Genomic DNA, 23,491 nt, shown 5'->3' on the forward strand with positions numbered 1-23,491 from the left:
TCTCTTCCATCTTTACAACCGATCAACGGCAGGACGTCAGAGGGAATCCCAACGCTGATTGGCTTTCGCGAGAACGCGTCACGTGAATATGATACTTGAGTTGAAAAATTGTAACTCGCGTTTGACGCGGCCCCCTTCAATCGCCTCAATCGCGTGATTCGCGCCGCGTCCACCGCTTCATGCTCGCCGTCGGAGTGAATTTGCGTATGTCCGCGTCTCTGCTTTGACTTTACATGTAATCGCACCGCCCCCAAGCATCGCATCGCGTCCGGTGTGGACGCAGCATAACAATGTCTCCTGCTGTGGAGAACACCCTCTCGCTAGGGACAGAGGTAGCAGATACAGCCAGGTAGCGCTTTGCCAACATGGCAACATAAGGATATTTGGCGTATGTAATAGCTTTGGCTCGGTCTGAACTTTTTGTGAGTGGTGGAGGCTTAAATGCTAGTGGGAGTTGGGTTTGCATTTGTCATTTTTCTTTTGGTACCGTTCGGGTGATGCTTCAGCGATACGAATAGTATATCGTTACACCCCTAATGGTCACACATGCAGAGGACGCAGCACACACAGTGGAAATGGCCTCTGCATTCAACCCATCCTAGTACCAGGAGTCTAGCACTAGGAGCCAGGCAGCTATTGTACAGCGCCCGGGGAGCAATGGGGGTGAGGGGGATGTCCGGTGCCTTGCTCAAGGGCACCACGGCAGGGCCCAGGAAGGACCTCTCCAAGTGTCAGTCCACACTCCATATTTAGGTCTGGTCGGGGACTTGAACCAGCGACCCTACAGCTCACAGTCCAAGCCCTTACTGACTGAGCCCCTGCCGGTCAATATGTTTTTGGCATTTTGAAAGAGAGCATGTCTAGATACAAGTCTATTCTATTGCTGATCAAATGATTTGTGCCGCACAACATAACAACGTTTTAATCTGATCTGTTTCCACGTTGTTTGCGTCACCAGGGAAGAGCCTGAGGGTGCCGGAGAAGGTCCCCTTCAGGATGACCCACAACATAGAGACGGCTCTGGGAGTGACGGGGGTGGAGGGCATCTTCAGGCTGTCCTGTGAACAGGTAACTGTCCTTTCACACTCCCAGGCCCCATCACACTCACACTGAACTGTGTCATGCTTACAGTTCAGGACTTCATTGTTAAACCATTTGTGAACTTGCTGAAGCCAAAGAGTGTGCTTGGATTAGTTTTGATATTTTTTTGTTTTTTTTTACTTGCATTTTAAGAAATGAAAACTTTACTGGGAATACACAAAAGGAAATTCTGTCAAAACTTGAAAAATGAATCATTTGTGGAAAACTGAGGAATGTTACTTTTGAGTTTGATTCAAAGTTTGCCACACATCTACTGAAAGTTCGTTAACGTTTTTTGATATCAGTATTGTATCTTTTTGGGCTTCAACTACTTTTTTAGTCAACTTGTCATCTATAAATGTAAATCTCCTGACACCATCATCTCTTGGTATTGTAAATAAATCAATAATCTTCTCCCTTGTACTTGGACCTTCCTCAGGAGAATTGCATATATTGAATAGTTTGACACGCTCCCCATCTATCTGTCCTTTGTCACACACTGGGCACCTCAGATGGGATGTGGTAATGACCTCTTCTCTCGATAGGAGGAAGAGAAACCTGGGCAGTAAACGGCTAATATTGCATGTTCTGGTTTCAATGATTCATCTTTAGTTTTCATCTCTAACTTGAATGTTTACTGGCTCTTGCTAAATGTTTCTGGAGTGCTGAAGATGATGGTGTGATTCCAGGTGGTGCAGATGATGCGTCGGGGCAGAGAGACCCTGCTGACCCTGCTGGAGGCCTTCGTTTACGACCCCCTGGTGGACTGGACGGCCGGGGGGGAGGTGGGCTTCGCTGGCGCCGTGTACGGAGGAGGAGGCCAGCAGGCTGACAGCAAGCAGAGCAAGAGGGAGATGGAGAGAGACATCACCCGCTCCCTGTTCTCCTCCAGGGTGGCTGAGATCAAGGTGAGGTCCAACAGGAGCCGAGTGTATGAATGAGTCCTCCACTAACTAACACTCATCGGCAGCAACATCCAGTCTCTGCCCGGCCCATCTGCTCATTGAAATGGTCTTTAGGCCTTTGTTATAATAAAGAAAGACACGGCATGAACATGCTTCTATTCTCATTTCTACATTGAAGTCACCAGCGCTATGTAGACTCATGCCTTAAGAGTGTGTGTGTGTGTTCTGTGTGCAGGTGAACTGGTTTAAGAATCGAGACGAGATGCTGGCCGTGCTGCCGCAGGTGGAGGAGGCTGTGGAGGAGTACTTAGTCCTGCAGGAGCTGCTCTGCCAGGGGGAGAAACTGCAGGCAAAACTACAGGAGGAGATGGCCTTCCTGGAGGGGGCCGAGAACCACCAGGACCACCTGATCCTCACCCTGGAGCACAGGTCTGACACCACAGCACTATACTATGTTAATATTATATTCCAAATCCATGTTAGATGAACTTTAAGTCATTTTCCATTCAGATTGTAGGACATTTAAAAAAACATTACGGTTAATATGTCCCCTCAGGGCAGGGGAGCAGCTCATATGAGTGTATTCTGAAAGGGTATTTACCCCCCCTCTTCCTCCCCACAGGTACTCTGAACACACCCAGCTGCAGTCAAGGCAGCGCACCGTGCAGGAGGCCATCCAGAGCAAGCTGTCGGACCTGGACCAGTGGATCTCTCAGTACCAGGCGGCGTTCTCCAACCTGGAGGCCACGCAGCTGGCCAGCCTGCTGCAGGACATCAGCAGCCCCATAGATCTGGGTCAGTCCCACAGGAAGTGATTCACGCAAAAATGTGCAATTTCTTAAGGGCATTTTTGCATAAAATTGCTGTGTCTCAATTAAAGGTGAGGTAGGTAAGTTTGAGAAACCGGCTCGAGATACACTTTTTGTTATATTCCATGGAATGCTCTTAACATCCCGATAGCAATGAATATCTGAAGTGCTTTGACAACAAATCCATAAAGAAATGTCATCAGTGGAAGCCGTGGCGCTGTAAAAAGCACGACCAATCATCTGAGCCGGCTAAAGTAACTGGATGGCCTACCTGCCTGTCAGCCTTCCATCTGTGCACAAACTTATCTCGTGCCCTCATTGGTCGTGTGCGCGTTCCTGTGTGTTGGAGGAGGGGCTCTGTAAGGAAGTGGCAGATTTGTTCCGGCTGTGTATTTTCAAATTCTAGCGCACTCGAGCTGGTTTCTCCAAAATGACCTACCCCACCTTTAAGAAACTCCGTGAACACTGATGCAGTGATTGCATTTGAACGCCTCTGTTAGCTAGCAACCGTATGGTTTGCAGTCATTAGACTGCTCAATTAACCCTTTGAATTGGGGGCTTTTTTCAAATCCACTTTAGTGGTACATTTATTAAATGGTGAAGAAAACCCACATGTTAAACTTTTATTTGTAAAGCAGCCACAATCACGGCTTATCGTGTAATGCCGTAATGTGGCCAAGATGGTGATCATTGAGTGTGAACTTTTTAAATGCGAGTGCACCATTCTGATTCTTATAGTGCATTTTGCCATATTCAACAATGGGATGCACTCCTAACATTCAAAATGGCAATTGTTAGCACAGAAGTACATACATTGATTCACAGGCACTTTCCCTCAGTCTTGTCTTAAGCTTCTGTTACGTGATGCCTTTATTATTGAGTGTTGACTTTACATTATAGAAAGTTCTGGGAAAACTTTGACAAAGATATCTAATAACTCCAAACTTTTTTCCTGGAATACCACTGCCCTGTTCATGTGTCATGGGTGTCCATTTGTTTACTGTCTATAAATCAGTGTGGTGGAGTAGTATTCTTAAAGGTGCCACATGGAGCGTGTTGTATTAGTTGTCTTGAGCTGTGTTCCTGATTGTCCCTCTCCTCAGGTCCCCCCAGCTATGTCCCAGCGACAGCCTTCCTGCAGAACGCGGGCCAGGCCCACCTGATCAGCCAGTGTGAGAGCCTGGAGGCGGAGGTGAGCGCCCTGCTGCAGCAGCGCCGAGGGGCCCTGCGCGGCTGCCTGGAGCAGCTGCACAGCTACGCCACAGTGGCTCTGCTGTACCCCAGAGCCACCCTGCTGCTGCACCGCGCACACCAGTGGAAGGCCTGGCTGGAGGAGCTGCTGAGGGACATGACGGTGGAGCACTGCCAGCTCATCTACAGACAGTAAGCTGCTCGGACCCTTTTCTGCATGCTAACATCGGGTTCATGGCTTATAATAAACTGTTACTATTGGCTCGCGCTGAATGAACGAGCTGGCTAACCGTGTGTATAAACACACACCTGGGGGGCTCATTGTTTAGAAAATGAGTGTCCAACATACGGGATGACTTTGCAAAGTGTATATATTAAATTGAAGATATTAACTGCAATTTTCACAACTTTGATGTATTTTGTATGTATACATTTGACTAGGCAGGGGGATAACTGAACCTTCTTCCTTATAGGAATTAATTACTACATGTAGAAATGTATGTCAAATAATTTTCTATATCTTGACAAGTTTTTTAGATCCTAAAGTATATAATACTATGTTGTTCAGTTCCAGATACTAAGAAATCTTATTGAAATGGCCCTTATTTTTCTTTACTGTCAGGTTGTTCATAATGTTTTTGTAAAATCATAGTTCCTTCATTGTGAACATTTTCAAAATGTATTTTTTGCACAAAAACCAAGGGATCAATTTGGAGTTGTCATTATTTATAGGTTATTATGCTATGATTTTACTGGTCCGGCCCACTTTGAGAACTGATGTGGCCCCTGAACTAAAAGTGAGTTTGACCCCCCCTGGTTCAGGGCCTGGTGCCTCCTCCCGTCATGTACAATGCCTACAGCTTTGTTTCCCCTCTTTTTACAGATACGAGGTGCTGTTCGCCCCGCAGCCCCCCGCCGCCTCCTGCCAGTTCCTGTCCAGTGTGGAGCTGACTCTGCAGCACCAGGCGGCTGAAACCAACGAGCGCGTGCTGCACCATGCGGAGCGGCTGAAGGCGGAGGGCACCACGGCAGCCGCCTGCGAGGAGCAGCTGCAGGAGATCGAGCACTGCATCAGCGTGTTCCTGCGGGAGAACGGGGAGCCAGGGGCCCTCAGCCTGGCCGGCATCATCACATCGGCCCTGTGCACGCTCTGCAGGTTGGAGAGATACTTTATTTATCCCAACATCGGGAAATCATTTTGTTCCAGCAGCAGTGTCAAGTCTTCCACAATTTAAAATGTTTAAAAGATTCAATAAGATACAAATATATTAAACATTAAAATGAGCAGCAAGTAGACATGTCTCTCATTCTGTGTTGGGGTAGAAGTACTCAGATCTAGTTAAAGCTCATGCTACAGAGTACAAATGAATCTTATAAGTAAAAGTACTGCATTCAAAATGTTACCCCAGTTTATTTTGATGCTCATACGTATTTACTTTTGCTTAAGTAGCAGAAGTAAAAGTACTCATTATGCAGAATGGCCCATTTCAGCAACATATATTTTTACAAGTATCGATGCAATAATGTGTTTCATTTCACTTGGGTCAAATATGGGGTTTATTTGAATATACAGTAGTAGCATAATATTAAAATAGTTATTAGAGTTATTGTTTTAGTATCACTCCACCAAGTACTTTCTAAATACATTCTATTTACCATTGCCAAAATCATTATTCAGCTGTATTACTAAAGCTTTAAAATACCACCATTACATCGAATTAGACCTAGTCCTTCAGAAATGTGGTGCTTCCATAAGGGGAAGAAAGTTTCCTGTGAACAGGAGTGACGGAGGTTTTGTTCCAGGAGGAACCTGGTGATGGAGGGCGCAGCAGCCAGTGCAGGGGAGCAGCTGGTGGACCTGATCTCTCGGGACGGGGCCTGGTTCCTGGAGGAGCTCTGCAGCATGATGGGAAACGTCAGCACTCTGGCTACACTGCTACAGCGATGCCCCCTGCTGCCCCACGACCTGGACCTGCCGGCACCTTCAGCCACCACCCAGGCCGTGTACCTGGCCAACGCTGTGCACACCTGCTTACAGGTGGGTACACTCTCAAAACACAGCAGTTTTTTAGATGTGTGTAACTGAGTGAGAATCAGTCTGATGTTGCGAGCGCATTCCGAGATAGCATAGAAAGACAACCCTCTATTGGCTTTCAGAATATGAAAATATTATCGCCATATTCTGACAATTAATATATTTTGGACATTTGTAAAGACAGGGTGTCAACTTCAGTGATCACTGTCTCCTCTCACTCTGATCAGCACCGCTCCCCCCTCCCTACGTCTCCCTGAAGTAAAGAATGACAGACTGATGGTAACACAGCGGGGGGTTTTCTTCTGATTTATATATTAAAAAGAAGCCTTGGCTTTCAGAATGTTAAAATAATATCGCTTAATTCAGCGATGAGGCTAAAAATATTGTCAGCAAACCTAAAGGCCTTTTTCTCAGAATTTGGAGAACTGATAACAGTGTGTGTGTAACTGAAAGTGTGTGTCGGGGTCCATGTGAGTGATTTTGATAGAGCAGGTCACAAAGGTCTCTGTCAGAGCAGCGTGTCTGACTGTCTCTCTCCTGCAGGAGCTAAACACCAACTTCCGGCAGATCATCTTCCCGGAGGCTCTGCGCTGCATGGTGAAGGGAGAGCCCACCCTGGAGGCCATGCTGGGGGAGTTGGAGCAGCTGGTGGAGCAGAGCTCTGACGGGCTGGGCCTGCAGGGCCTGGTGGACAGTCTCATGGCAACTACAGGGCTGGAGCCCGACGGGCACAACCGCTGCCTCCACATCACCAGGTGAGGAACGGCTTTATACTGGAGTCAAATCAGACAGTGTTGGCTTAAAGTGGACCTATCATGCTATATTTGAATAATGTATTGGAGGGTCATACCTGTAAAAAACATGTCTGTGAAGTATTTTTTTCAAAATACCAAACAGATCCTGCATTTTAGCCATGCCTCATTTCGCTCTATTTGCTCTTTTCCAGCCCTGTTTTCACAAGGGCTGATTCTGTGGCAAATGAGCTGCAGCTGACCACGCCCCCCTGCAAAGGAGGGGGCGAGGCACGAGCATCATGTTACCATGCTGTTACCATGCTGTTACCATGCTGTTACCATGCTGTTACCATGCTGTTACCATGCCACGCAACCCCACATTCCCCTGATAGGTGAACAGTTGGCCATATAGGCGGAGCTCCTAGTTTCTGACGTCAGACTATTTTCAAATCTGGATCAGTCTGTATCAGATCCGTTGCAGCCCCGTTTTTAGAGATTTGGGTATGGAGGAAAATAGAGAGGGTTGTGTTTTCTGACACTTGGTGAGTTCCCTGACACACCGGGGACTAGTGCTGCGTACCGGTACGCCGAACCGGTACTGGACTTGTAAAAAGTTTCGGTTCAAGTCCGGTTAAAACCGGAACGTCGGGAACCGGTACTTGGACTCGCAAAAAAACTAGCACTTATGTATATTCTGGTGTCTGTGGTTATTTAAACATTTCCTGATAAACGTTATTCAGCCTCAATAAATGAGTGCTAATCCCAGTGTGCTCAGTGTACAACATCACATGTCATTTCACCTTCGATTCACGGTTTGAAAACGTAGCATTTCGCCACATGCTAATGCTAACCGGAAGTGAATAATTTTCAGAATAAAAGTATTAAGTTAATAGTGTGAACTTCCGGTTTTTTCAGAATAAAACTGATTTAAATTAAATAGTGTATTTAATTCAAAATTACGCCATATCAACATTGATTTTAATTTCTAACAGTATGTACATCACTATGTATGTAGTATGTACTGTATAATGTACACATGTAGAGTTGTAGAAAATACATGGTGTACAGACAGTACAGTACACTCTGACTGTACAGTCACTACAGTGTAGCCTATACTGTATAGTAGGTGTGTAACAGTGTAATGCGTATAGTCTACTCTACACTCTACCTTTCAGCAACGTTTTAGGGATTTAGGCTCAGTCAGCTCAGGGACTGTTTGGTTACTTTAGTTTGGTAAATGAAATAAATGTTTGAACTTTGTAGTAGTTCACTGTAGTTGCTGTCATAAGTCATTTGTAGACTAAGTGGCAAAAAGTGTTTTTTTTACATTTGTACTTTGTAGAGAAATGTAGACACAAGTTGGAAGGGAGCACAATAAACCTGATGAGTTTGAATTTGAGTTGATTATGAGTTAATTTTCAATTGATAATTAGCTCACAATAAGTTCACTTTAGTTACTCACACAACTTGACACAAGCCATGGGTTCAGGTCCGGACTTATAAGTCCGGACCTTAACCTGAACCTCTGGACTTGAGTCCGGACCTGAACCTGATTGTGAGTCCAGGTACGCAGCACTACCGGGGACACATATTCATGTATAAAAGACGTACAAAGGTGCATTTTGCATGATGGGTCCCCTTTAAGTGATCGAAAACCTTCGAATGGGACAATGGCGAATTTTATTGCAGAACTAATACAAAACAATCACGCCAAGTTGATCAATGTGAATTTGCATTATCTGAAAATGTATAAATATCCTCACATTGGTTTTAAAGGGTCCCTATTCTGATGTTGGGGTTTCCCCTCTCCTGTGGTGTGTTCTCTAGGTGTTAGTGCATGTAAATGGTGTGCAAAGGCTCAAATCCCTGTGTTCCCTCCAGAGGGAGGTTTTTTTAACATTTAGCATTTAACACAGTAAAGGCACAACATACAAATATCAACGTGAACATTAGCATAATAGGGCCCCTCTTATTACAGGAAGTGTATGCAGGAAAGTACCGACTTGCACCATGTTGATTTGGGGATCGTAAGGATTCATGATAACCTTGTTTGATTGTTTGTTTTTCACAAAAGAGTCTGACCAAATGTGTTTGTTTGTGCTCAGGATGCTGCGTGCCCAGTACTCTGAGCTGATCCAGCCTCGCAGTATGGAGGGGCCGGGGCCGGACACACCCAAGATGTCTGCGGGGCAGATGCTGTTGGTGGCCTTTGATGGCATGTTCACTCAGCTGGAGACTGCCTTCGGACAGCTCACAGAGAAGGTAACCCTTAGCCTTCTTGCAGATGTTAGATAGTAGTTTTATATTGAGATTTCCCATCCTCATGCTTCCATTCTAGATTGTTTGTATGACTAACAGTTATTTGCAGTTACCTTCATTCCCTTACCACATTCTCCTCTTCCTCACCTTCAGCTGAGCTCACTAGAGCTGCCGCTGGCCTGGAGGAAGGTGGATGTCCTGAGGGAGGCTCGAGCCACGCAGCTTCACTTCTTTGACAACCCGAGTCAGAGACAGCTCATGGAGGAGGTGTTCTTCCTCAAGAGGCTGCAGACCATCAGGGACTTCTTCAGGCTGTGTGCCTCCTTCGCTCAGACTCTGTCTGGTGAGACTTCTGCACTGATACAAGTAGCTGAGGACTCACAATGAACTCAGCAAGTTCTTTCAGACCAATGATCAGCCCCCACCCACTCACTTATGACCAGTCACATGCTAAATAAATAACTAAATAAGAATTTAAGTACAGAATTTAGTGAGCAATTTAACATTTATTTTTGTAACGTGTTGAAATGCTTGAAAGAGATTTTCACGTTTTGTTCTACGACATAAAATACGTCAGTAAATATCCCACTGGTGAGTGTCTGAAGTTTTTGGGCATCTGACAAACAGTCAGTTGCTAAAACGTGTCCAAAAGAAACTAATAAACACCATGCCAAACGTCAGCTGCTTTAACTGTCATGTGACTGTGTTGTAGTTCCTTTATAGCGTTAGCTTTTACTTCTGTCGATTGCATTTACGCATCAATATTCATAACGATTATTAATATGTGGAGATGATCGTGCTGAACAAAATGTGTAAGTATCATAGACATGTTTGACACTGATTTTATTTACTGCAATAATTCTGAATTCCAATGGAGAAATTCCATTTTTTTTTTTAGGGAGCCCCTGTAATGCTAACTTCCGGATCACACTTTAAAGCTAAACTTTATACAAGAAGTGTGGAAGACATGTTTGATTTCCCCTCATGCAGTAACATATCACAATGTTCAGACCAATTCATGCTGTACAGGAATATTTACCATTGTTGAAACTTCGCTCATCATCTCATGTACCTGCTGTCTAAAGAGTGTGTGACATCTTGTTTGTTCAGGTACCTGCCCCCCCACTGAGGATCTGATGCCTACAAATGGCCCTATTGCTCTGGGTAAGCCTCTATACCGGCGGCCCAGCGCCTCAGGGCCCGGCGTGGCGGTGGTGAGCGAGGAGCAGATGACCCGCCCCATCAAGGCCTTCACGGCGGAGTTTGTCCGGCAGATGCTGATGGGTCTGCCGGGCCAGGCTCTGGGTCTGGCCCTCTGCAGCACCCTGTCGGCCCTCGGCCTCGACGTGGTGGCTCAGGTGGAGGCCAAAGACTTCGGAGCAGAGAACAAGGTACAACAGAGCCCGAGACCTTTGGTCTAATGTACAGGTATTTTGTACATGTGATAACATGTAGCCCCCCGCACTGGGTGGAAGCCCAATATAGTTTCTCTCATGTTCATGAAATTTGGTATGAACATTGCTCTACTGTGAACATATTACAAATTGGCTTTCATTAAGCCCCTGTCACACTGTCCCGAAATTTGACACCCGATGGACACACGATAAAGGAAATGTTCAAATTCGGCTGTGATCGTAGCAACATCGGGCCATTCGTGAGGGCATCTTAAGCCATCGTATGACCACCGGTGGAGTTTCTCAGGCTCCGGCAGCAACTTCGTGAGCGGCAACTTCGTAAGGCACTCGTGAGGACATCTTGTCAAGTCGTGTCATCTTCGTGTTATCATCGGTGCATTCACCCTCACTCTGATCGGGGCGAATGCCCGATGGCACCGATGATAACAAGATGCCCTCACGATGGCCTTACGAAGGGCAAAATTGACACACGAATTCAACACGAAAATGAACCTTCGCAAGGCCCTTCGGCAATTTTTTGGCATGCCAAAGATTTTGCCACCGCTCACGAAGTTGCTGCCGGAGCCTGAGACACTCCACCGGCGGTCATACGATGGCTTAAGATGCCCTCACGAATGGCCCGATGCTGCTACGATCACAGCCGAATTTGAACATTTCCTTTATCGTGTGTCCATCGGGTTGTTTTATTGCACAACAAAATCATGTAAACATATTATGTAAATAACCCAATTTGTGTTCTGTGAAACTAAAAGGGATATAATATATTATTTTGAAGGCGAGTTGACAGGAAGTTGTCGTTGCTATGGAAACAACATGACGGAGAAAACTTAATATCTTCTACATATAAAGACGGATAAAGTAAAGAACAAAGTCTGAAGATATCAGTACAGTATCATAGTACTTTAACATAATTGTTTGTGTTACTTTCGTTGCAGTTGTAGGGGTGTAACGGTTCACAAACATTTCGGTTCGGTACGTACCTCGGTTTTTTGGTCACGGTTCGGTTCGGTACGTTTTCGGTACAGCAGAATTTTTTTTCACAAAACAAAACATATATATATATATTTTTATTATTATTATTAAACTGTGAATAATGTATTCACTCAAATAAATACAAAATATAATAAAATAAACATTAAGGTGCAGCATTTCGATGAACTGAAATAATCTGTATTTGAACTTTACTGTAGGCTACTAGTACTCACAAAATATAAACTATTAGTTTTGGGTTTTTAATTATTATTAAACTGTGAATATTCACTCAAATAAATACAAAATATAATAAAATAAACATTAAGGTGCAGCTTTTCGATGAACTGAAATAATCTGTATTTGAACTGTACTGTACTAGTTCCTAAGCAGCCAGCTTAACATTATGACTTGCTTGTCATTGTATTTTCATGTTTTTTTAAAGAAAAATTAACTTGTCCACATTGCTTGCCGAAAGGGCAGATCTGCTGGCACTAACAATGTCTCCTGCTGTGGAGAACACCCTCTCGCTAGGGACAGAGGTAGCAGATACAGCCAGGTAGCGCTTTGCTAACATGGCAACATAAGGATATTTGGTGTTTGTAATAGCTTTGGCTCGGTCTGATCTTTCTGCGAGTGGTGGAGGCTTAAATGCTAGTGGGAGTTGGGTTTGCACTTCAGTCTTTTTTCTTTTGGTACCGGTGATATTCACGTTCGAGTGATGCCTTTTCAAGAGTGTGCAAGTTTGATGTATTGCCAGCCGCGTCACCAATTTTAGTTGAACAATGCCGACAAACAGCTTTGGTTCGGTCCACCTGTCTTTGTCCTTCATCCTTGTACGTAACTGCGAAACCAAAATGTTCCCAAACCGGAGACTTCAATGATGCTGGAGGATTTTCGAGCTCAACTTTATCTGCGTTCGCCATTAATTTTCGACAGTTCCTCAAATTACTGACTACATTTGAACGCATCCCTCTGACCAGCTCTCATAGTATGACTCTCATCCAATGAAATGACTTGCTCGCTCTATGACGCGTTGAACCCAATGTGACCAAATTACTCTGAATGCTGCGACGCAGCACCTGAGATTACTTCCAAAAAGTTGTTCACGTTCTCAATTTTTTACGTTTAACGTTATATTCGTTCGGTACACTTCGGTACACACCTGTACCGAACCGAAGGGCCCGTACCGAATAATTTCGGTACGGGTACGTGTACCGTTACACCCCTATGCAGTTGTATGTCTTAAATGTAATGTAAATGTTGCCTTCGTGTGTGGTTCGGGGCCATCTTCGTGCAAAATTCACAATTCCATATTCGTGTTTCCATCGGGTGTCAATTTTGGGACAGTGTGACGGGCTTTAGCCACACCCTCCCAGAAGTTGGCCATTTGGATTAATGTGCATTTTTTTCCAGTATTTTTATACCAAACCTTTACAAACGTATCCTATTGAGTAGAGTGTAAAAAAAAAAAGACCATTTCACCATCAAATGTGAAGTTGCTTTGTCAAAAAAAAATTCAAATACTCGAGCAATGAGGTTTTCACTCAAAGGAGAACATTTTGATGATATGCATGTGTCAAACTATTCCAAACCAATTGCATATGGGTTTCAGCAGAGGGTCATTTTATAGGCATAAATACAGTCACTTTGTGAGTTGGGACTCAGTGCACTTCATCTTCTGAAGATATTAAACTCTTGGCTAACAAGGGATTAACTGGGTATATTTGCTTTTAAAGAAGGGTTTAGTATTCAACATGTGTAGATAGAGGTCCCTGCGATGGTCAGTGTGTGAGCAGTCCCCTGTCTGCTCTGTCTGAAGGTGCCTCTGGATGAGCTGTGTAAGAAGGCGGTGGAGCAGAGCCTGGCGTCAGGGCGGGTCCCCCAGCTGCTGCTGAACAGGGCCACGGTGCTGGCCTCCTCCTACGACACGGCCTGGAAGAAGGTGGACCTGCTGAGGAGGCTGGACGCAAACCTGGAGGCCGCCAAGGCCAGCCTGCAGAGGAGCCAGCTGCACATCGCCATGTTCCAGGTACACTCAGTCACCAGGAACAAATGAATCTTATAACTCACAAGGCTCAGGATTTGTACTTAATTGTTTGTGTAGTAGTAATAATAATAATAATAATAATACAAAATATATTTATTTTATTGGACATTCTTACTTTAACTTTAATCATTCCATTTTGTTCAATGTATCTTTTACTTTATTTAATTCTAAATGGAGCGATTGTAATCAGAACCTAATTTCCCCCAGGATGAATAAAGTACTCTATTTCTGATCAACCTGTAATAGATGTGAGCTACACTAGCAAGTTGAGTTAGTGATGATGTCATGTATTTGAAAAACAAATGTACAGACTAAAGAATAAATAGTCAGCGCAGTGTCTTTCAGGTATACATGTGTTTTTTTATTCTGAATGTTACCCCCTCAGTGGCAGCATGAGGATGTTCTGGGCCCCAGCAACCAGCCTCTGAGTGTCAGCATCCCCCCGCGCTCCGTCATCCTCAGCAACATGAAGAAGAAACTCTACAAGCTGAGTCAGGATGAGGGATCCATCGTGGCTATTCAGGTCAGTATCAGAGCATTACACCGTACTGTGTGTCATCCATCAATCAAATGCCCCTCCCCTTTAGAGATGGTCCCATACTGGAGCCTTTATCAATTTAAGGAAATGCCAAACTATAAAGCATGTATTTACACTGTGACCTAAGATTTTCAATGACATAATTAGCTATGTTAGTTTGACAATAAAGAACCTTGAACCCTTGAACCTTGAGCAATAGTTGGCACTTGTTGCCAATGATTGTAATTTGGGTAAAAAGGAAATCCTTTTTTTTTATTGTTTTTTTTTTTTGTTGAATACTAAAATGCAGTTTGACTGTGTCCTCAGGAGAAGCTGGCGGCACTGGAGGCGAGCATCGAGCAGCGCCTGAAGTGGGCAGGGGGGGCCAACCCAGCGCTCGCCCCGGTCCTGCAGGACTTTGAGATGACCATCAGGGAGAGACGCGCCATGGTGGCCCGAGAGAACCAGCGCACCAGCCAGGTAACACTACTGCTCCAAGCCCACTGTGAAACTTCCATCAGTGTTTTTTAGCAGCCCCAGCACCTGATAGATGATCTGATATTTTTCCCAGGTCACCTTCTTGTGCTCCACCATCCTGAACTTTGAAGGCCTCCGGACCCGCTCCCCCGAGGCTCTGAACATGGACGCTGCTCTGTTTGAGCTGCTGAAGCGCTGCCAGCAGACCTGCTCATACGCAGCCCAGTTCAGCAGCACTGTGTCTCCACTGGAGCTCCAGCTGCTGCACCGACTGGTGGGTGACCTCCGACCTGCACACAGGCTGTATACTGAGCTGCAGGAATGAGTCGTGAAACCTGGAAATTAGTTAGCATTTTACCTCTTCCGGTTCCCTCTACTCAAAGTCAATGTATTTTTAAGCATTTTTGGTTAGATGCCTGGAATAGGGTCTGTGGTTAATACAAGCCGAAGAGATATTTATGTTTCGTTCTACAGCATAAAACACATCAGTAAATACTGGTGAATCTCTGATTATAGGTGACCAAATCAACGACTAAAAGTAACGTCCAAATGTAGCCGCTTTTAGCATAGAGGTGGTGATGCACTGCCATGCGTTTATGATGTAATTTCTTCATTAAAAGATTAGGCCGTTCCTTTAAGGCCCAGACACACCAATCTGACAACAAAGAACTGACACAGACGGACCCGACTGTTGTGTTGCCTCGCGTGTCTGCGTCTTGGCCATGTGTCGCTCTGGAACACACCGCAAAGACTTCAGCCGACGGCCAAGAAGCATGTACGAACTGCGCATGTGTGAGTGGCAATAACTCTCCTTACCAGCAGGCGGCGGTAGTGTGTATTCGTCATTCAAAAGAGGCAACAACCGGAAGACAGACTGCGTGATAACCGAGAGAAGAAGAACAGACTGCGTGATATAAACAAACAACAAATAGCGTGTGCGTTCCATTTTCCCTCTACAGCGAGAAGCTCACGGGGCTTTCCCGAACCTGAGTCGAGAGCTGAAATCTCAGATTTGCCTTCTTAATCGTTTGTTTGGGTCCCTCACTTCCGTTTCGCTTCTCATGCACTGATTCGCTAGCTGAACAGCCAATCAGAGTGATTTCTTTGGCCGACTGCCTTGGTTTTCGGCCGAAAAGGCGTCGGCCCGGCTGAAAAGACACGACGGTGCGGGACACACCAATCTGAGTAGGGCGTGTCGATGCTCATCGTCGGCCTGACGCCCACCGACGCCGATAATCGGCCTGGTGTGTCCGGGCCTTTACATGTCAGACATTCTTACAATGATAACATTTGAGTTATAATGCAATGATTCAGGTGCATCCTTGTGCACCTGCAAGAAAAAACAATACAGGGGTAGGCCTGTCGCGATAAGCAATGAATTGACTTATCGTACGATAAATAAAAATGAACTCGATAACTTTTCTGACCTCGATAAATTGCCGTTTAGATGCACGTTAAGAAGAAGAGAAAAAGAGAAGATGGACCTTTATTAATCTCCCAAGGGGGAAATTCAGTTTCCACTCTGTCGTACACACACGCGTTTTTATACAGGTCATACAGTACACACAGTACACACTTTTTAGAACATACATATACAAATGCACACACAGTTATATGCACACATGCGCATGCAGCTCAGAGGTCAGAGTGAAGGCAGCCAGTCTAGCCGGCGCCAGTGAGCAGTTGGGGGTTAGGTGCCTTGCTCAAGGGCACTTCGGCAGTGGCCCAGGAGGTGAACTGGCCCCTCTCCAGTACCAGTCCACACTCCGTATTTTTTGGTCCGATCGGGGACATGAACCGGCAACGCTTCGGTCCAAAGTCCAATCCCCTACAGACTGAACCACTCCCGCCCCTTTTGTTTACATAAGGATGTGACCGGCCACTCTACCGGCCCGGGGCGCTGTGTCTGCCGGCCAGGCGCGCCGTGAGGGGCGGGGCTCACACACACAGCCAGGTCAGGACACTCCGCGTGCAGCAGTGTAGCAGACAAATGAATAATATAGAGACAAGCAGGAGACAACGTGTGGCTTACTCGAGGGGCATTTGAAGTTAAATGGAATTGGTTGCAAAACCTAACTCCATCTCCGGTGTGGGAATATTCTGGATTCAAGCCAAATCAACGAGGCGAACCTACGGACTTGAATGAGGCGGGCGGTGTGTCGCATTTGTTTTAAAAAGCTAGCAACAAAAGCTAGCAATACGACCAACCTTAACTGCACCTGAAACACAACCACCCCATTCCGTGTTCCCAGCTGGGAGCAAACACGGCAGCTGGAGAAGGAGAGCCCCCACCTTCCCGACAGTTTACAATCAAAGACACATTTGCCCGACAATATGTTGCTGTTCCTTGCTTGAAAACTTTGAAATACAGATTTGGATATGGCCTGTTGAGGAATCTGGGTCTTTGTATGGACAGTGGACTGTACGCTTTACTGTTGTTTTAAGGAGGGTTGTTTTGCTTGTGAGACAATGTGTGCTCATATTTATTTATTTATTTAGATATATATATAATTTATATATAATTTATATATTTGAATATTATTTCACATTTAATTTGCAATGTTGAATGTTCTGTTTGAAAGGATGTACTTGAATTATTATGATATATTATCATTATGTCAGTGGTCTAAAATGGTCTTACAACGGTGCCGACAATATTATCGTTTATCGCAATAATTTCCAGGAAAATGTATCGTCCAACTCGTTAAAAAAGAAACTGCCCTATAGCTGAACTAGAAGAGAGAAAATCCACACCTTACTTTATCCTCTCTGTTGATCTGTACAGAGCCCGGGGCTGGACCTGCCCATCGGCAGTGCTGATTGGCTGAGCTGTGCCCAGAGGCAGCTGGAGGAGGAGCTGAGCGTGGAGCGGAGGACTCAGGAGGAGCGGGAGCAGCAGCTGGAGTCCTGCGGAGAGACCCTGCAGCTGCTGGTGGACTCCATCAAGACCACTCTGTCCAACCACAACCGCCAGCTGGCCGACGTCAAGCACCTGCTGAGAGCCATGTCCAAGGTAGGACAAGACACTGACCTGCACTCTGACCTGCACTCTGACCTGCACTCTGACCTGCACTCTGACCTGCACTCTGACCCGTACACGACTGATGCATCTGCATGTCTGTGAACATTTAAATAATTTGAAGTGAAGTCATAACACTTAGGACCTTATTTTATTTGATACAAGTATCATTTGTGTTTCTGTGTTATTTCTCCAAACAGGATGAGGAGGCGGCGCTGGCGGACGGAGAGGAGGTGACCTATGAAGGCAGCGTGCGGCACTTCCTGTTGGAGTACAAAGCCTGGCAGGACAACATCCAGCTGGTGCTGTTCACGGTGGTGCAGGCCAGCGGGCAGCCTCGAAGCCAGGAGCAGCTGGAGCTGCTGGAGGAGATCCCCCCCACCCTGAAGGAGCTGCACGCCCAGAGCCAGAGGTGCTCTCTCACACACACACACACACACACACACACACACACACACACACACACACACACACACACACACACACACACACACACACACACACACACACACACACAGTATAAATCCTGTGCTAACACTGTGTACTCCTCTACAGTGTGTACAATGGCCTGGTGAGCTTTGCCTCCCCTCTGGTGACAGACAGAGAGGGGGAGTGTTCCAGTCCTGTGTCTGCCGCTCAGACCAGCTTCGCAGCAGGTAGGACACTGCAGCTGTCACATCCAGAGATATATAACCCAGTAAATTATCTCCTCTTGTAGATTAGTCAATACAAACTGTCACTATTCTTATTTTCCTTAAGTATTGTGGCAAAAACTTGTAGCATGACATGTTGCTAGGGGTGTAACGGTTCACAGATGTCACGGTTCGGTTCTTACCTCGGTTTGGGGGTCACGGTTCGGTACGGGTTCGGTACAACAAGGAAAAGCAAAAAAAAGTCCCAAATGCATAATTTTTTTTTGCTGTTATTTATTTGTAACAGTCGTGCAACTTTTGGTCTGAAAATAAGGAACTCTAACATTTGGAATCATTAACTGTATTACACAGTTAAAAACAAACCACAACCAGTAACACACACTCAGATGGCCATATTATTTATATTGGCTGATGTCAAACAAAAAGGTTCAATAAGCTGTACAGCTAAAAAGAATGTCTTGAAAATATTAAAATAAATAATAAGAAAGTGTTTGAATCACAATCAATAAAAGGCAATACAGAACTGTATAACATCTCCTGATGTCAAAATATAAAATAAATACAATAATATAAAACAAAATAAAATCTGTTCCTTTAGGAGCAATGTCTAACATGTGTAATTAACTTGTGAGTGTGTGAGGCCATTATGCCTAAATAAAGGTGCTCAAGTTTTACTCTATTTTCAAGTTGTTCTTCAAAAAGATGAGTTTGTCTACGTTGTCAGTAGGGAGGGCAGATCTGTTGGCGGTAACTATGTCACCTGCCGTCGAGAAAACCCTCTCGCTGGGGACTGAGACTGACTCGGATGTGATTGAGCATGTTTGACGTGTTACCACTAGCATACCGCACCGCTGTCGAACAACGCCGACACACTGTCCTAGTCCGATCCACAACTCACACCCCATCATTGTTGTAGTCCACAGGGAACCCGAAATGTTCCCACACACCTGATTTAAAAGAAGCAGGTGGGTCTTCTAGCTCCTGTGTGTTGTGTGAACTCGCCATATTAGCTACTAACTTTTCTTCTTCATGTATTGTGTTCGTTTTGTTTTGTTCTTGTTCTTCATTTGTTATTTATGGGCGGCTGGCTTTTAGGCGCAATACCGCCCCCTGGATTATATATAGTGTAATGCTGCCCTGAGTGACAGACTTTTTTCCCACTCGTAAAAAAAGGCTTATTCGCCGTGTGACTGCATGTGCCGAACCGTGACGTCCGAACCGCGACGGTACGGGACGAATACGGATACCGTTACACCCCTACATGTTGCTGTTCCTAACTTGCGTGACATTGCACTTCCTGTGTTGTGACTGTTGTCTCAATGTTCATATTGTGCAGCTTTCTGTCAACAAAACATAGAGAAATAGGCACCTCTAGGTTCATGATTAGGTTTCTACGTTAGTCCTTACTGCTTCATGGTTTATTAAACCTGCCTGAATTGAATTAGCTGCTGTCTACGATAGAACACTCATGTAAGTATGTTTTTGAACATGTCATATCTGCTTTTCCTCAGCTGTTAAATGCAGTGGGGTGAAGACCCAGCCAGACTCCATGTCCCAGAATGCACGGAAGGCTCTCCCCCGTAACCTGGGAACCCCCACTGACACCCCCCCCAGCACTCTGCTGGTGAACAGCAAAGGCCTCAACCCCAGCCCCAAGAGGGCGGTACGGGACCCCAAAACAGGACGAGGTACTTCTTCACTGACTGACTGCTCATATGTGACCCGCTCTATCGAAATCAGTCGGAAGTCGCAACGGCTCATTTTAAAATAAACGTGGATTTACGTAAAAAACTATTTTTTCGGGGTTCGGCTGTTTTGTTTGATTTTAAACAAACAAAGTCTTGGCTTTCAGAATATTCAACTTTTATTTCCAAAATCACACGATAAATACATGTTTGAAGCTTGTAAAGGGACGAAGACAGGCACCTCTCATTCGCAATCTGCTGTTCCACAGCGCAGCCCCCCCCCCCTCCCTCCGGCTGACATTATGAATGTAAGAGTGTAGTAATCATAGACAACACGGCAGGGTCCGTTACAGTTTGTTTTCATCTATAATTTCAATTAAACAAAGTCTTGGCTTTCAGAATATTAAACTTGTTTCGGCAAATTCAGATGATAAATACAACTTTGAAGCTTCGGCATAATTACAAGCGGAGAACGGAGTAACTTAACGTCACAGCAGGCATAACAACAGCCGGTGTTTCTCGTGAGGGTTTTCCCCGGGAAACAAACACAATACACACAAACGCAAAAATACACACACACGTATACACACACACGTATACACACACACACACACGTATACACACACACACACTCGCGAGCTTCCCCCAGACCAGTAATCCAAACGAAAATATCTTCCCTCCGTAGTATTTTGATCATTTGCTAATAACCAATCAGATCGATGGATTCCAGAGAAGAGAAAACTTTGAAGGCCTTTTTCTCAAAATGATGTCTCGGTGACAGTCATTATATAATGTGACATATTTCGCTTAATATTTGGAGTACAACAACAATCCTGATATCATTAGAAAGCTATGAATCTCCTCTTTCCAGCAGTGTATACAACTCAAAATGTGTCTTCGGGTCAATGCGACTGATTTCGATAGAGCAGGTCACATATTACCCCCCCCCAGGAGCAACACAATGACGCTGCTCAACCTTTATCTACCTGTTACATGTCTGTCACCCTCACAGCGTGACTAAACAGACATTTTAATAGAGATGTGGCTTTCAGACTTTTAATAGACATGCTAACACATGTTGTCAGTTATATAGAGAAGGTTGCGGTAGACTTTGAATAAAAAAAAATGAAAGGAGCATGAATGAACGCTCGATATTGATTGTGTTGCAGCGGTCCAGGAGAGGAACTCGTACGCAGTCAGTGTGTGGAAGAGGGTGAAGGCCAAGCTGGAGGGCAGAGACATCGACCCCAACAGGAGGATGAGCGTCACAGAGCAGGTAATTTAATCATCATTTCACTAGCAGGTAACGCGCCACAACAATGTCATTTTAAAGATTCAATGAAGGAGGCACAATGAATGGGACATAGAGGGGGGGTGAAGGTGGATGCTGTCTGTCAGGCTGGTCTGAAGTCCAGGCACTGAGAGCCTCAGGGTGGGGGTTCTGTCTCAGGCACTCTTCTATGGCATCCGTTTGTGTATTCATTCCATGCCCTTGATATCAGACGGCAGTTGCTTACACGGGTTTGCTCTTTGTTAGCACTTAGTCATAGCATATTGTAGTATCGTCACAATAGCTTGGCACTCTACTATTACTATTTGAATAAATACTACCACTAGTCACTCTTTTTCAGCGACTAGTGGCACTTTTGTCTGACTTGTTGTTTAATGAACTAGCTAACAGGCACCTTAGACCAGTGATTCTCAAATGGGGGTACGCGGACCCCTGGGGGTACGTTGGGGTACTGCAGGGGGTACGTGAGATTAAAAAAAAAGAATAAAAAAAAGAATCTTAGTAAAATAAGTTAAATAGAAAACACAATTGTATATAACACATTCCTAAAACCACCAAGGGGGTCCTCATATAAACATGTCAAATGTGTGTATTGTATTTTATAGTTTTTCACAATAACATATTACTTAAATTGAAAAACTCCTTGGAAAAATCTGTTTTATAAAAGTGTTATGTTATTGTTTTTCATGCATAAAATGAAAATATCCTTAGTTTGTTGTAATGCATACCACGAAGGAGTTAATACATCACACACTGAGGGAACATCACTATATTGTAATTATTTATATAGGCTTTTTCGATCAAAAATGTTCGGGATCGGTCAGGGGGTACTTGGCTGAGAAAATGTTTCAAAGGGGGTACATTACTGAAAAAAGTTTGAGAAGCACTGCCTTAGACGGTACCTAGAATGAGACATCTAGGAATGTGTTGAGAAAAGCAACTCATTTCAAAGTGTGTTTGTGGCTGATCAGCTGGAAGTCTCTCAGAGTCTGGCATATTGTCAGTACTAATATTGAATGATCTGAGCAGTGTCTGATGGTTAAACGTGGTCTGAATATTAATGCTGAGTCGCTGTGTTTCAGGTGGACGTGGTGATCAAAGAGGCCACCAGCATGGAGAACCTGGCTCAGCTGTATGAGGGCTGGACGGCCTGGGTGTGAGCGCCTGCTCCTTCATGTCTTTGTTCCAGCGAAGGCTTGGAGATCCACCAGAGTCCAGCGGGTCTGGGGTGTCGGAACAGCAGCACCGGGCCACACTGGGGGGAGCGAACGGGAGGCGGATGCTCAATCCGCCTCCCAAACTCCTGGGCACCCAAACCGGTGCAGCGACCTCGTAGCACCGCTGCAACCACACCCCCCCAACCTCCGGCGAGCGGGCTAACACACGCTTTGTGGGCCTGCCGCCCCGCCCTCCTTTCTGGGGTTTGACCAGGCAACGCAGTGCCGGATGGGGGGAGGGGGAAGGAAGGCAAACGCCTCCTCACCCTCGACTTAGAAACACCTTCCCCCCTCACCTGCATAGCTCACCGTCAAGTTGTACCCATAAATCACTGCATCCTGTTGAGCCAATCAGAGTCCACCTGAGGGCAGGGTGAAGCAGGAAGTGAGCCGCCTCCCTCTGAAGCACACAGCCGCCGCGCTGTGGGTGGGACTTCACCGGGGGGGCTCAGATGGGCCACTCACATGGTCACACTTGTTTTTCTCTAATCTTTTCCGTTGTGATTGGCAGCGGGTTGGCAGGCGCTGAGAGCCAAGGTCCTTCAGGATCCTGAATCCACACCACCCAGCAGCTGCAGTGAAGGAAATGAAGGGGAACAGTCAACGTGGTGTATTTTGGTTGATAAACAGTCAAAACTTTTACAGAATTGTTGATTGGAGTTGTTTTCTAAGGGAGGTTCTTTGTGGTTAAGTGAACGGCCTGTCATGTGACTAGTTTCTGATGTCTCATCTCGTAGAGCATGAGGTCACTCCACGAGGGCGGCCTCACTCTTTTTCTTGGTGTGTTTCTTCAGTCTGTGTGAGCTCTGTAACTCTTCTGTCCTTCTTTAGATCTGTAGATGTTTTCTGCCTTTTTTGAAATGCCTGTCACAAGCTGTTGCTTGCCTCATACACCATCCCCCCCCCCCCATGCTTGCATTTTATTAATATTGACTTTCTAGTTTTACATTTTTAGTGGGAGAATTTATCTTTTTGGTGATGGTGCAAAATGTTAATTCTTAAAGCTTTTATTGGATTTTGTTGGATGCCAAATAAACATTGAACTATGAAGTGTGGAGTGTTTTTAATGAACAATGAGAATCCATAGACACAAGAAACCTCATTTGTTTGTATAACTCCAGCTGTTTATACAGCTTCTAGATATTACTTGGGTCTGACTCATGCCTGCAAAATGATTAGGCAATG

At 45.2% G+C, this 23,491-nt stretch overlaps 1 protein-coding gene across 1 annotated transcript in view; it reads left to right on the plus strand.

The window, feature by feature from the left end:
- smg1 (SMG1 nonsense mediated mRNA decay associated PI3K related kinase) overlaps window positions 1-23,356 on the plus strand; it is a 101,013-nt gene extending 77,657 nt beyond the window's left edge. The window contains 21 exon segments of the mRNA XM_034236815.1: window positions 959-1,068; window positions 1,770-1,988; window positions 2,221-2,414; window positions 2,608-2,780; window positions 3,898-4,177; window positions 4,869-5,141; window positions 5,789-6,023; window positions 6,564-6,775; window positions 8,860-9,016; window positions 9,167-9,356; window positions 10,124-10,404; window positions 13,220-13,429; window positions 13,833-13,970; window positions 14,292-14,444; window positions 14,536-14,715; window positions 17,227-17,454; window positions 17,661-17,872; window positions 18,016-18,116; window positions 19,625-19,801; window positions 20,968-21,074; window positions 22,172-23,356. Coding sequence (XP_034092706.1) covers window positions 959-1,068; window positions 1,770-1,988; window positions 2,221-2,414; window positions 2,608-2,780; window positions 3,898-4,177; window positions 4,869-5,141; window positions 5,789-6,023; window positions 6,564-6,775; window positions 8,860-9,016; window positions 9,167-9,356; window positions 10,124-10,404; window positions 13,220-13,429; window positions 13,833-13,970; window positions 14,292-14,444; window positions 14,536-14,715; window positions 17,227-17,454; window positions 17,661-17,872; window positions 18,016-18,116; window positions 19,625-19,801; window positions 20,968-21,074; window positions 22,172-22,249 — 3,908 coding nt within the window. The 3' untranslated portion in view covers window positions 22,250-23,356.
- The last annotated feature ends 135 nt before the right edge of the window (window positions 23,357-23,491 follow it).

Source organism: Gymnodraco acuticeps, unplaced genomic scaffold (assembly GCF_902827175.1).
Source record: "Gymnodraco acuticeps unplaced genomic scaffold, fGymAcu1.1, whole genome shotgun sequence".
Taxonomy (NCBI): Eukaryota; Metazoa; Chordata; class Actinopteri; order Perciformes; family Bathydraconidae; genus Gymnodraco; species Gymnodraco acuticeps.